Source organism: Rhinatrema bivittatum, unplaced genomic scaffold, assembly GCF_901001135.1.
Source record: "Rhinatrema bivittatum unplaced genomic scaffold, aRhiBiv1.1, whole genome shotgun sequence".
NCBI classification, from domain to species: domain Eukaryota; kingdom Metazoa; phylum Chordata; class Amphibia; order Gymnophiona; family Rhinatrematidae; genus Rhinatrema; species Rhinatrema bivittatum.
In genome coordinates, this window is record NW_021820813.1 from 67837 (window position 1) to 83033 (window position 15197).

Genomic DNA, 15197 nt, shown 5'->3' on the forward strand with positions numbered 1-15197 from the left:
ATAGTGTGGGGCCTGCAAAAGAGAGAGCTCTTCTTCTTGTGGAAGGGAGTCTGGTGGATTTGATTGAAGGGGGGTGGAGCGTTCCTTGAAGAGTGGACCGAATTGGTCCAAATATGGATAGCACTATCCATGTATCATTATACAAGTTTAAGGGCGAGGGCATCTAAGACATGAAAGAGAAGGTGGGTAAAATGAGAGGTAAGTCTGGGGAGAGGCAATTGTTGGGAGGAAGAACAAAAATGGCAGAGCTTGCAAAGGAGGTTTAAGCACAAGGAAAGACGAGCGAGAGGGACGGGGATTTAGTGGAAGGCCTGCTTGAAAAGCCATGTTTTCAGTTTCTTTATTCTATGCGGAGGTTCCATAATAAGGGACTCGCTATGGAAAGCGCTGGTGTCCCTGTGGAGGCGAGGAGGGTCAGTTCAGGGGATGGTATGTGGAGGGTTCCTTGATAGGCGGCTCGAGTGGCTCTGTTGGACGTATGGAATTGGAGATTCGTGTAGCCAATGTATGTTTTCAGTGTAAAGGGTCTTGTTGTGTATTAGTGAGAGGCTTTTGTAGCAAATTCTTGAGGAAATAGGGAGCCAGTGGAGACTCTTTAGGATGGGGGTAATGTGATCTTTCTTGGGTGTATTGGGGAGTATTCTGGCTGTAGCATTTCTGTAGTAATTGTAGAGGTTTAATGGTAGAAGCGGGGAGGCCTAGGAGGAGGGAGTTGCAGTAGTCGATTGTGGAGAAGATTAATGTCTGAAGAACAGTTCTGAAGTCATTGCAATGTAGGAGACGTCTTAGTTTCTTTAGAGTTTGAAGTAGCGTTCTTTTAGGGTGGATTTTATGAATGCTTTTAGACCTGGGTTCTGTCCTGCTGTTTGCGCCCATGCTTCATGTTTTCGTCTTTCTATTTCAGGCTGGTGTTTCAGCAGTCAGCCAGTTGTGCGGATGTAGTGGAACGTTTCCATGTTCTTCAAATGAGAGATTCAGAATTGCGTACTGTGCAAGAGAGACTTCATGACGTCTCTGAAAAGGTAATGCAGCATTGCAGCTGCCATCTCATGGGTACTCCTGGGGGAATGTGGGGTTTCACTGGGACATTTAAGCTGCGTCAAGTGATAGCATTTACTTTTGACACCAAAGGGAGGGAATAACGTCTTGTGGGCATTTTCTGTGCGTGAGTCTTGGCTCTTACCCTCTCTGTTGGCTCAGTTTAGGTAATAATGTGGGGATAGCTCCTGGAAAGGCAGGAAAAGGGGTGCCAACACAGTTCCAGTATATGTCAGCATGTCAGGACTATTTAGTTCACCCAGTCTGTCCACTTGCCCTGCTTACACTGCTCTAGCTCTAGTCCTCAGCCTTCTTTACTCTGCACTAAAGATGACCCAGCTATCAGCTGTACATGCTTGACTGCCTGCAGGAGGTTGCTTGATACTCACGGGGTTTTTTTTTGGGGTTTTTTTTTTAATATAGCTCTTTATTTTAAACTTTTGTCATGGCTTACAAATACAGGCAACAAAGGAGGAGCACCTCCACAAAATACAAACAAATTATCTTTCCATAAAGAAATAATAAAGTACAAAGTCATAGAGTTCAGGCATCTGGTGAGACAGTAACATACGTACGAACTTACACAGCTTGTAGATATTCATGATAGGGGCCCCGGATTTTGCATGGTCATTTCAGTATCAGCAATGTCCCTAACTTGTGGTTTCCAATAGGAAATTGGAGGACACCCCTTCTGAAAACGTGCAACAGTGAAGCATGCCGAGATTACCACCATGACGTGGATAAAGACGTGGGTGGCATGCGCGCGCCCTAGGGAGGCCCTTAGGGAGGAGGAATAGCCTAGTGGTTAGAGCAGTGGACTAAGAACCAGGAGACCAGGGTTCGAGTCCTGCTGTCACTCCTTGTGACCTTGGGCAAGTCACTTTACCCTCCATTGCCTCAGGTACAAACTTAGATTGTAAGCCCTCTGGGGATAGAAAAATACCTACAGTACCTGAATGTAAACCAATGTGATATCGTGATCGAATGTCGGTATATAAAAATAATAAATAAATAAATAGGAGAAACATGGCGAAGCCGTCACTGTTCCAGGTACGCCGGGGAGAGCGGCATGATGACGTGGCAGCAGCCATCCTCCCAAGGCTTGAGGAGAGAGAAGGAAGAAAGGTGAGGCACAGAGGTCGAAGCCGTCTGAGACTGACGGACGCAACACCTGCTTAAATGCTTGACAGATAGTAAAAAAAGAAAGAACTAGGGAAAAACTAGGCCCTGATGTTCTCAACCCTCAACAGAATAATACGGGCATGAAGTCCATGTTCCGGATCATCTGCCATAGAGCAGGTCTAACTTAGCAAGATATAACGTCGCTGGCTAAATGGTTGATTTTGACAGGGATATTAAGGAGCATAACCGTGCTTCTGAATATCCCATGTAAATTAGCCAGATATGTGTTATCCGGCCAATTTATATAGACGTTTAGGTTTGAATGTTGACATCTTTGTGTCATCTGTAGATTTGATCGCATTATTCCCTTTTCCAGATCATTAATGAATAAGGTAAACAACACTGGCTCTATTGCAGATCCTTGGGGCATTCTACTGTTTGAGAAAACTGACCATTTAGTTTCCTGTCTTTGAGCCATTTGAAATAAAGCAAATAAATAATTAAGACATTGCTTCATATCCCAAGACTTTTTTTAATTTCATGAGGGACTGCCAAATGCCTTTTGAAAATCCAGATACACTATGGGGTAGGTTTTCGGGGGGTACGTGTGTACCCCCCGAAAACCTACCCCAAACCCCCCTGTGCGCGCCGAGCCTCCATGCAAACCCCGGGATGCGCGTAAGTCCCGGGGCTTGCATGGAGGGGCGTGCCGGGAGTGACGCAGCGTTTCGGGGGCGTGTCCGAGGGAGTGGTTCCGGCCCGGGGGCGTGACAGCAGCCCCTGGACCAGAACATGGAGCGCGGCAGCCGGCCCGGCGCACGCAAAGTTACGCCTGCTTCAAGCTGGCGTATCTTTCGTGATAGAGGTAGGGGGGAGGTTTAGATAGGGCCGGGGGAGCGGGTTAGGTAGGGGAAGGTGGAGGGGGGTGGAAGGAAAGTTCCCTCCGAGGCCGCTCCGATTTCGGAGCGGCCTCGGAGGGAACGGAGGCAGGCTGCGCGGCTCAGCGCGCACAGGCTGCCGATTTTGGGCAGCCTTGCGCGCGCCGACCCTGGATTTTAATGGCTACGCGCGTATCTATTGAAATCCCGCGTACTCTTGTTCGCGCCTGGTGCAAGAACAAAAGTACTCTTGTGCGCAGATTTATAAAATCTGCCCCTATATATGGACTGACTCATCCTTACCATATTTATTTCCAGCTTTAGATAATTCAAATAAATTAATAATGCATAACTTCCTTTGCTAAATTTATTGGGGCTTTTTCCCATTATGCAGTATTTGTGCAAATGAGTAATTTTGTTCTTAATAAAAGCTTCCTTCATTTTACTTGTTAAGTTCACTGGTCTGTGTCATTTTCTGGATTACTGTGGAATTGGAGTTACATTGGCTATCTTTAAGGACCTTCATTTTCAGTTTTTATTTTTTTAATTTTTCCTGGGAATTTATCAAGGTTTATTATAACAAGAACAAAAACAAGAGAAAATTGATGAAAAATGTGATTCGTTTTTCTAGGAAAATAGTTTATTTTGGCGGACAGAAGCCAGAACAATAAAACAACATTAAGTAGATTCTCACTCACTCACTCTGGAGCATCTCTATCCCCAACAAGAATCTGCTTCTTTTCCTTCCAGTGCAACAGCTCCAGGACTCTCCTCTCTCGCTTGCTGAGGTTCCCATGCTCTGCAGCTTTGTGGGGGGCCAGGGAGTCTGCCAGGAAGTGCTTCTGCTAGGTGCGCCTTGCTTTAGATGCTGCATTGGCGGAACCAAACAGCAGATTCATTGGCTGCTTGAGTTCAGGGGGCGATGGGACGTGAAACACCAGATCAGTGGCGATAGAGGCGCGAGTGCTTTCGCTGGTGGGGTGGTGGGGGGACTTGAAATACTGCAGGTACTTTGGCCCACCCTGGCTTCCAGCAGTTGCTGGAGGCCTTAAGATGCTGCATGTGGATTTGTTCTTTAATTATCCTAAAATTAAGGTGAAAATAAGTTTAAATAAATTGTCACTTTTGGAAAAATCTAGAAATTTATGGGTAAAAATTGGTTTAAACTGAAAATAAAGGACCTTAGCTATCCTCCAGTTCTCAGGTACAATAGCACTTTTGAATAATACACATTACCAGTAGTAGGTCTCCAGTTTCATATTTGAGATCCTTTAAAACTCTGGGTGAATACCATCAGGTCCTGGTGTTTCACTGCTATTTAGTTTGTCAGGTTCCTCTAGCACTTCTTCCAGATTCATACTGATTTGTTTCAGTTTTTCTGAATCATCTAACCCCCTCCGTTTATTTCATTTATTTATACACTTTTTATATGAGCAAAGAAACATGAAGTGATCGGTGTAAAGCTTTACACCGATCACTTCGTGTTTCTTCGCTCATCAGCAATTTGGATCGGTTTCTGATTTGTTTTCTGGGTACATTTTTTATATTCCACACATTCCCAATAATGGTTCAAAGAGGATTACAGTTAACATTCATAAAATATAATCTCTACAAAGAATGGCTCCAGCTTGGGTATCTGAATTCTCTGCAGTGAAGACCAAAGCAAAGACTTTCATTTCGTTTTCCCATGCATATTTCTTGGTTTTGATGTATTTGAAAAAAAATATTATTCGTTTTTGCCTTTTTGGCAAGTCTTTTCTCAGATTCTTTCTTGGCCTGTCTTATATGGGTTTTACATCAAATGTTCCAGTGCTTATGTTCTTTCCTTTATTCTTCATTAGAACCTGCTTTTCATTTTGAAAGGATGCCTTTTTGGCTTTAATAGCATCTCTCACAGCACCATTTAGCTTTGTAGGCAAATATTTGAAGGTCTTTCAAACTTTTTAAATTTCTGTAATACATTTTATCTGGGCTTCCAAGATGGCATTTTTAAACAGACTCCTTGCTCTATGCAGACTTTCAACCCTCACAACTGCTCTTTTTAGTGTCCCTCTAAAATGAGTATTTTCCTCATTTTATCATAATTTCCCTTTTTAAATTTAATTACTACAGTAGTTTTAGTTAATATCTTCTCTATGATCTCTATGAGCATTATTGCCAAGTTCTACATTCCACAGAGAATTAACTCCATCTCCAGAACCAGCTGCTCCATGAAACTGTTATTAAAGGAATTTTTGTTAGCAGCTAAATCCTTCTGATAGTGGGCTCTGCATGTCTGAAGAACTGTGCTGGCTACTCTGTCCTCAGAGTCATTCACAGCACACTTATTTATAGACATTTGATATTCCACCTTTTTCCGTAAATGGCCTCAAGGCAGATTACAAACCACAATTTAAGTAACCGTTACAGTTCATTGGTCGAAGGTCATTTACAGTCACAGTTGATGGATAGCATTGAAAGGCCAAGGTGCGTAACTTACACTCCTTACTTGATGGTTTAGGTAGGTAAGTTGGTGCAATCACACATTTAATTCTGCAGTCAAAGCTCAGAAACAGTTGGAATGGTTTTTGGTGTGTTCCATGTTGTTGATGCTGTAACAGATAGAAGTTCTTTTTAAGACTCATCCTTCCACTTCCTGCCCACAAACATTATTGTTTTGTGTTATAACTGCAGCTGGGGACTTCTGAGGAGCACCTGCAGGAAGTCATGGCGTCAGCCACCCTAGTCCCTCGTCTGGAAGAGCAGGTATCCCGGGTCCGTAACACCATGCACCACATCCAGGATGCACAAGAGGAGACGTCACGGGACCTGCAGAGCCTGCGGGAGAAGCTGCAGAGTGAGAAAGACGCTGGCAGGCTGTACCAACACGAAGTGGACTTGTCGCTTGTCACCTTAAAATCTGAAGTGAAAAGCATCCACAGCCAGCTCACCTTCAAAATCAATAGCGCCGAGCAAGGCGTGAAGTCGCTGACCGAAAGAGTGAAAGAGCTGGAAGACGGAACAAGGAGAAACATTCAGACAGTAAAAAGGCAGGAAGAGGATGAGCTGTTTCACGTGGAGAAGCAACTGCAGCACGGCAGTCAAGCAGCTGAGACGCTGGAAACAGAACAGAATACTTTGTTTGCTAAAACGACAGATCTGAAGCAGAAACTATCGGACTATGAGCCCAAAGTCTCTGAGTTTAGGGATCATTTTCCAGCCGTTGAAGGTGCTGTGGTTGCTGTGCTACGAGTGTCTAACCAGCTCATGAGCAGGAAGAAGAAGACGGAGGAGATGGCCCTCCAGATGTTCAATATGGAAAACAAAATGGTGAAGGTTGTGTCTGACATCTTGGACATGCAGCGAGCCCTGCAAAGACTATAATTACCCGAGCATGGCGAAAGAAGAACCAGCTGCAGGGAAAGAAGGGACCTCATGGGCTTCGGGGTCCTTTCCCGTATGAAAACAACGTAAATACCAGAATTAAATGAAGAGCTCCTTCTCAGATATGAAGACTCAGTTAACCTTTGTCTAGAAGTTCTTACAAAACTAGAAAACTGCCAGCCACGCCTTTCAAAGAATTCTGCTTTTCTTTCTTTCTTTCTCTAGTTTTCAGGGCTTTGAGAGAATCCTAAAATGAAATGTTAGATACTTCTTTGTACAGTAATATTCCTTATACTCTCTCCTCTGGCCCCTCACCCTTCACAGAAATATCTTGTTTTCACTTCCCTTGCCGTGCACGCACGAATCCTGTGCTCATTCTCTCCTCACCCCTTGCTATGCACAGGCAGATCCCGTGCTCACTCACCCTTCCCTGCACAGAGGTATCCCGTGCTCACTCACCCTTCCCTGCACAGAGGTATCCCGTGCTCACTCACCCTTCCCTGCACGGAGGTATCCCGTGCTCACTCACCCTTCCCTGCACAGAGGTATCCCGTGCTCACTCACACTTTGTCCTGCTCTCTGCAGGCATATCCCATGCTCACTCACCCTTCCCTGCACGGAGGTATCCCGTGCTCACTCACACTTTGTCCTGCTCTCTGCAGGCATATCCCATGCTCACTCACCCTTCCCTGCACGGAGGTATCCCGTGCTCACTCACCCTTCCCTGCACGGAGGTATCCCGTGCTCACTCACACTTTGTCCTGCTCTCTGCAGGCATATCCCGTGCTCACTCACCCTTCCCTGCACAGAGGTATCCCATGCTCACTCACTTTTCCCTGCATGGAGGTATCCCATGCTCACTCACACTTTGTCCTGGTCTCTGCAGGCATATCCCATGCTCACTCACCCTTCCCCGCACGGAGGTATCCCGTGCTCACTCACACTTTGTCCTGCTCTCTGCAGGCATATCCCGTGCTCACTCACTTTTCCCTGCATGGAGGTATCCCATGCTCACTCACACTTTGTCCTGCTCTCTGCAGGCATATCCCATGCTCACTAACCCTGACCTGCATGAATATATTTATTTATTTATTTATTTATACATTTTTATATGCCGACATTAGATCAGTGATGTCACATAGGTTTACAGATAATGGAAAGGAAATAAGCGGGGGGGGGGGGGTACTTATTTCTAACAATGCAACAAAATGAAACTTAAATTCTTGCTTATTTCTTACAAAGCAACTTAATTAAAAATATAAATTCATATGAAACTCTCCTAATGCAACTTAATGAGACTTGAATTCCTACAACGAAAATGTAATAAACATAATCAACATGCGATATGGGTAACATGGAAGCAGAAAAGTATGTGTAACAAGGGTCGGAAGGGAATATGGTGCTACAAAGAGAGGTGGTGGGGGGGATAGGATCATTGGGGGAAGGCCTGTCGGAAGAGCCAGGTTTTTAGGTGTCTTTTGAAGAGCTGTGTTGAGGGTTCAGATCTTAGTTGTGCTGGAAGGTTGTTCCAAAGTGAGAGTCTGGCTATGGACAGTGTGCGTTCTCTTGTTATGGTTAGATGTGCTTCTTTTGGGGTGGGGATGTGGAGAAGACCAGTGTTAGAGGATCAGAGGTTTCTTGGCGGTGTGTGGTATCATAGGGCGTGCTTAGCCAATTGAATTTGTCGTTGTGGAGTGACTTATGGATGAGTTAGGACTTTGTGTTGTATTTGGAAGATGATGGGTAGCCAGTGGAGGTCCTTGAGGATGGGAGTGATGTGGTCCGATTTCTTTCTGTTAGTGAGGGATCTGGCTGCTGCTTTTTGTAGTAACAGCAGCAGTCTGATTGTGGCAGCAGGGAGGCCGAGCAGAAGGGAGTTGCAGTAGTCAAGCTTTGAGAAGAGTAAAGTCTGGAGGACGGTTCTGTAGTCATGTGGGAAGAGGAGCGGTTTGAGTCTTTTGAGGGTCTGGAGTTTGAAGAATCCGTCTTTGATGGTGGTATTGTGCTTTTTGAGGTTGATTTCCGTATCCAGAGTGACTCCAAGGTTTTTTGCTGAAAGGGTTAGTTGTTGGTTCGGGAGGGTTGTTGTCCTTTGATATTTGAAATTGCGGGTGGCGTTGTTGGTGATATGTAGGATTTCAGTTTTTTTGTGGTTGAGGGAGAGAGACAGCTGAGCAAGGAGTTGAGTTATATCCGATAGATGGGTGTCCCAGGTTTTTAGAGTGTTTGAGGGATGATTTGAGGGGGAACAGAATCTGTACGTCATCTACATATATGTAATAGATAAGGCCTTTTTTGGAAAGAAGGTTGCAGAGGGGGAGCATGTAGATGTTAAACAGGGTGTATGAGAGGGATGGTCCTTGGGGTACGCCGTGTGGTAGGGGGATTTGTTTGGATAGAGATGATTAAGAACATAAGAACATAAGAAAATGCCATACTGGGTCAGACCAAGGGTCCATCAAGCCCAGCATCCTGTTTCCAACAGTGGCCAATCCAGGCCATAAGAACCTGGCAAGTACCCAAAAACTAAGTCTATTCCATGTAACCATTGCTAATGGCAGTGGCTATTCTCTAAGTGAACTTAATAGCAGGTAATGGACTTCTCCTCCAAGAACTTATCCAATCCTTTTTTAAACACAGCTATACTAACTGCACGAACCACATTCTCTGGCAACAAATTCCAGAGTTTAATTGTGCGTTGAGTAAAAAAGAACTTTCTCCGATTAGTTTTAAATGTGCCCCATGCTAACTTCATGGAGTGTCCCCTAGTCCTTCTACTATCCGAAAGAGTAAATAACCGATTCACATCTACCCGTTCTAGACCTCTCATGATTTTAAACACCTCTATCATATCCCCCCTCAGTCGTCTCTTCTCCAAGCTGAAAAGTCCTAACCTCTTTAGTCTTTCCTCATAGGGGAGTTGTTCCATTCCCCTTATCATTTTGGTAGCCCTTCTCTGTACCTTCTCCATCGCAATTATATCTTTTTTGAGATGCGGCGACCAGAATTGTACACAGTATTCAAGGTGCGGTCTCACCATGGAGCGATACAGAGGCATTATGACATTTTCCGTTTTATTCATCATTCCTTTTCTAATAATTCCCAACATTCTGTTTGCTTTTTTGACTGCCGCAGCACACTGAACCGACGATTTCAATGTGTTATCCACTATGACACCTAGATCTCTTTCTTGGGTTGTAGCACCTAATATGGAACCCAACATTCTATTCTTACTGAGTAGGATCTGCCGGAGAGATATGAGTCAAACCATTTAAGTGTGGTGTCACTTAGACCAATTTCTTTTAGTCTGGTTAGAAGGATGTTGTGGTTGATAGTATCAAATGCAGCGGAAATGTCAAGGAGTATCAGGAGGTATGATGTGTTCTTGTCCAGGCCTCTGAGAATGGAGTCTGTGAGGGATAGGAGTGTCTCTGTGCTGAGGAGTTTTCTGAAACCGTGTTGAGCCGGGTTTAGAATGTTGTGGTGTTCTAGATGTTCGGAGAGCTGTTTGACAGTTTTTTTCAGGATCTTGGCAATGAAGGGCAGGTTGGAGATTGGTCTGTAGTTGATAGGGTCTGAGATGTCTAGATTCGGTTTTTTGGGGATAGATTTGATTGCAGATTTGAGTCTGTCTGGGAAGATGCCCTCTTAAAGGGAGAGGTTAATGATGTTGGCTATCGGCTTGGCGATGATGTTTGAGACTTGTTTAAGGAGTTTTATTGGAATGAGGTCTAGGTGGTGTGTGGCGGGGTTTGTTCTTCGTATGATTGGTTCCACTTCGGTGGAGGCAATGTGATCGAAATGTGCCCAGGAGGGAAAGGATATGTTGGGTAGTTCGGGTGATTTTGCGTAGGTGTTAGGGATGTTTGCAATCAGGCTGGTGGTTTTGTTGCTGAAGAATTGTGCTAAATCTTCACAGATTTTGACCGGGTTGTCATTTGGGGGGGGGGGGGTTGTGGGTGGGGCTGGTTAGGTCGGATACATAGGCAAATAGTGTTTTGGGATTGTATTGAAAGTTGTGGATCCTTTTTGCGTAGAAGAGGCGTTTGGTATTGTAGATGTCAGCATTATAGGTGTGAAGAAGGGTTTTGTATTTGTTTTTTAGTTCGGTAGATTGATTTCTTCTCCATGATTTTTCTGTTTGTCTAAGAGTACGTTTAGAGTTTTTCAGCTCCGGTGTATACCATGGGGACTTGGGTTTGCTGGGGGTATTGATTTCTTTTTTTATGGTAGGGCATATGATCTTTGCTGTTTCAGCATTGATTGAGATCAATGAATCGACTGCGGTGTTTGCATTGTTCATATTTAGAGAGTTTAGTGCCTCTGGTAGTGATTCGATAAGATCTGCAGTCGTGCATGGCTTGATGAAATGTATGTATTTCTTGGGGAGGTTGGCAACTGTTGGGGGTTTTTTCAGAAATAGCTCGGACTGGATGAGCTTGTGATCGGACCAGGGGATGGCTATGGTTGAGGGAAGGTTTTTGTTTGAGATGTGTTGATTGATAAAGATTAGGTCCAGAGTGTGGCCTGCCTTCTGTGTGGAGGAACTGATGATTTGATTGAATCCGATGGCCGTCATGGTGTTGATGAGAAGCTCACAATAGATCCTGTGCCTGCTCACTCCTTGCCCTGCATATGTGTATCCCGAGCTTGTTCATCCCTCACTCCTTGCCCTGCATGAATGTGTCCCTTGCTTGCTGTCTCCTGAACCTTGCCTTATGTTCACTCATTCCTTACCCTGCATGAATTTATAATTTGGAATGAACAGATAAAAATACAAGAGACATTCTTCACCATAAGCATCCTTTATTGTAGTATTTCAGAGTTTAAAACTCTGTGATTTAGACTGGACAACACCGATATTTATTTCTGCAGATATTTGTTCATGAGCCCTGTCCATAAATTGAATATTTATTTGTGAGATTCATCCATAATCCAAGTGTTTCTGCTAAGTGAGTTGAATAGATGATAGTCAGATACTGAATGGCAGACTCGCTGTTTATATCAGGATTGAATGACCCTTGTGGGTGAGTTTTCAGATTTGCTGTTTTGCATGCCATCTTTGCTCTTAATGGATTTGATATGCTCAGGACCCTATTTTTCTAGGTTTATTGTGCTGACGTGCCTTATAAAGTTTAATGTAACATTTCAATCTTTTTCAGAGAATGGCTTTTAGCATATTTTCCTGGCTGTTGTGTTAGGCAAATGACTGGGGTTTCTGAGGTATTATCATGGCTGCTGCGGATTGGTGGTTCTTTAGGTTTGGGACAGTGGGCATCACTGAGGAGGACAACTTCATAAAGAAGGCTGATTTGGGCAGACGTAGAAAGTATCTGCAGATTTAGCATCAGAACAGGAAGTTTGAGTATTGCCACCTTAATAATTTGGTAAAAGTGGGCACAGAGTTCCGGGTACTGGTAACATTGACATGGAGTTACGTTTTATTTCTGGAGCTCTGTTATGAATGAAGATTGATTTGCTTACTTATTTTATTTGTATTGCACTTTCTTATGCATTTCAGGGACTGGAAGTATTTCCTCTATCCCCATTTGTACCCGAGGCAATGAGAGTGAAGGGACCTGCCCAAGGTCTGAAGGCGTGGCAGCGGGATTTGAACCCTGGTTTTGCAGCTCACTAGCCTACACTTCCACTCCATTAGATTCTCTAATCAAATGCATAAGGACTTCATGACTAAATTAATTGGATTTGGGGATGGAGCTTAACTCTGCCTAGTTCCTCTTTGGTGCCCATTAGCTGTAATCTGAGTTTTATCTATATAAAAGCCTTTTATCCAAGGGGAAAAAATACTGAGGAAACCTAACTTATGCAGAACTGAAAAAGGAGGCCCCACAATAATCCGTCACATGTCTTGTTGGCATTGAGAGATATGAGAATGCCTAGGAAGCGACTGATGCTTCTTTGATAATCTGCAACCATTGGGTATTAAAGGTGCTAGTCACGGATAATATTTGGCTTAATTAGTGGATAACTAAGTAGAGCTAGAAGTGATTACATTCAGAATACAGTTATAGTCCATAAACCAAGTTTGACCACACCATCTCTGGAGCAAGCCGTATACTTTAGAGAGAGAACGATTAACTATCGTCTTTGTGCTCTATGAAAGATCCAGGCTGATGTTGTGTGAAGGTTCGTGGAATGCCGTCGGATTGTAACTTTTTTCTGAGGGCAGGTATACTTGTACTCATTTCCCTGATGTGTGTGTGATTTGAAATACTTATTTTTACTTCGCTACATTTTTGGTACCTACTGCAACACTGCAGATTCTGTTTGACCTGGCGCAGCCTTCATTCCCCTCCACCAAGACGCTGTTCTGTTTATATTATTTCCCCAGAAACGAAGTCCATTGTGAGGTTGCTGTATATATCTGCCACCTTGCTTATGAAGACGTGCTTCCTTATATTACCTCTGTTTCAACCTCTTTCCAACCTCCTAGTGTGACCTCTTGGTCTAGAACTCGTTCAGGAGCAGCATCAGGAAACATTTTTCACATAAATGATAGTGAATGCATGGAATTCCCTTGTGGGGCAGATGGTGAGGACAAGAATGGTAATGAAATTCAGAAGGGTATGGGACAAACACAAAGGCTCCCTAGTGGCTAGAAGCAGGAGTGGCCAACTCTGGTCCTCGAGAGCCATAAACATCATAAGAACATAAGAACATGCCATACTGGGTCAGACCAAGAGTCCATCAAGCCCAGCATCCTGTTTCCAAGAAGCTGCTCTCCTCAGGGTGTCATCCTCAGGAATTCTTTTCTCCATAGGCTAATAATCATTGAACTTCTGGGGGTAAGTCAATTATGCAGTATCCAGAAGTTTAATTAATATAGCTCACACTACAGCAGTCTTCTGAAATACCTTCAGATTCCAGCGTGGCAAAGGGGTTATCACTCTAATTTAATTCTATAGTCTTTTTACTGCTCTGGGCTGCAGCCAGTAGCAGTTTTCACCCTCCTTCGTCTCAGGAGAGTAACGGAAATGACATTTGTAGCTCTCCAAACAGCTTTTACATTAGGCACTCACTGGAGTACCTCCACCCTTGGTAGTCTCAGACTGGTTGACTACCATCCACCTGCAGCTATTAGTAGGAAAAACAATAAAGCTATTTTAGCCTCTAGCTACAGGAGGTAGGAACACAAAGCTTGATCATTACATTTCTAAACTTGTAGGGCTGCTGGCTCCTCAAAATACTCCATCTCCCCCACACAAACCTCTAAAGGATTGTCAGGTAATTGAATATCCGTGCTCTGTTTCACGTTTGCCCATCTTTCAGTCCTGAAAATGTCTCATCTCCTTCCTCCTCCCAAGGCCAGCTCTCCTCTCTCCCTAACCTGATTAAAACCACCTGATGGCGATAGTGTAGTTAATCCAGTACAGCCGTGAGGAAAAAAACAAAGAAATGGATGCCACAAGATAGTCCTTTTCAACGTTTTTTTATTTCAAAAGATTTTTATTGGAATGAGGAGCAACCCATACAATTCCAGAAAAGGCAAAATATATATCCAAAGACAAATGTTGTACATGTATGCGAACCATAAAACAGAATACAGAAACCATCCTCAAAATCCATTTTTCAAAGTTAAGATTTCCAATCATCCCCCCTCCCCCCCCCCCCCCCACAACTGGTATAGCATAGTATAATACAATATAATAATGGAAAATCAATGATGGTGTTTCAATACAGAATCCAGTAGATCCGGAAAATAGAAGTAACAATACAACTAAACAAGAATAACTTGGTGCACTCCTTCCCCCCAGGAAAAGAAAGCAGGAAACATAGAGGCCATCTAGACCACGAGACGAGTCCCAAAGAGCCAACATACACCTGGTTGCAGAAAAGCAGTCTCAGCAAGTTGGGTAAGCAGCCCACTAAAGGCCACACATCTCGTAAAGACTCACAACCTCCAGTGATGGAAAGGAACCGTCCATTCATTGGCAGGAAGCCAACCATCTTTGATAAGGTTCCCACATTCGATTGAAAGCAGCTAAACGAGAATGATGGACAGCTGTAAGCCTACTCAACTGATAATAATTATGTAACCGAGCCCGCACTCTGGCGAGGCTAGGGGTAGCGCTTTGCTTCCAGTGCAACGCAATTTCCGTACGTGTTGCAATAAAAACCAATTGCACAATTCGTTGGTGGTCCTTATTTAAGTCCGCTATATACAGAGGGAGAAGAGTGTGCCATGGGTGAGCCACAATAGATACTCCCAACACAGTCGATACCCAGAAGATCACAGTCCGCCAACACTGAGCTATGCATGGGCAACTCCACCAAACATGGTAATAAGTGCCAACGTCTCCGCAGCCACGCCAGCACAGCTCAGAAAAGGCCGAGCGGAATCTATGCAAACGGACAGGGGAATAATGCCAACGATACAGCATCTTATAGCAATTTTCCTGTATGCCCGCTGATATTGAGCACTTGTGGGCGTTAGTAAAAATGTCATCCCATTCTATATCAGCTAAGTCCCGCTGAAAGTCAGAGACCCATGCCTTCTGCTGCGGAAAAGGACTAGTCCCCCTCCCATTTAATAGCGCATAGATCTTGGATATCACTCCCTTCATATTCTGAGCATTCATGCAATACGATTCAAAAAGAGAACTGGTCAATTTAAGAGTGCCCCTGCGTAGCGCACGATGGAGAGAATGATAAACCTTAGCGTAAAGAAGAAAGTCATTGGGAAAATTAGCATAACGACGCCCCATATCCGTCCTAGACAGTAAAGCCCCCTGTACTTGTACATGGTCTATAATCACAATGCCTGCCTTATGCCAC

The 15197-nt window shown here is 44.1% G+C and overlaps 1 protein-coding gene across 2 annotated transcripts in view; it reads left to right on the forward strand.

Moving 5' to 3' along the window:
• The first annotated feature begins 842 nt into the window (after nucleotides 1–842).
• The window catches only part of LOC115082158 (inhibitor of nuclear factor kappa-B kinase-interacting protein-like), a 40984-nt gene continuing 26629 nt past the window's right edge, over nucleotides 843–15197 (forward strand). The window contains exons 1-2 of one of the 2 annotated variants that reach the window (XM_029586417.1): nucleotides 843–1022; nucleotides 5712–6916. In XM_029586417.1, the coding sequence (XP_029442277.1) occupies nucleotides 882–1022; nucleotides 5712–6401 (831 nt within the window). In that variant the 5' untranslated portion in view covers nucleotides 843–881 and the 3' untranslated portion in view covers nucleotides 6402–6916. Of the gene's footprint in view, nucleotides 1023–5711; nucleotides 6917–15197 lie in introns of those variants that run through there. The other variant, XM_029586416.1, reaches the window with a different exon arrangement.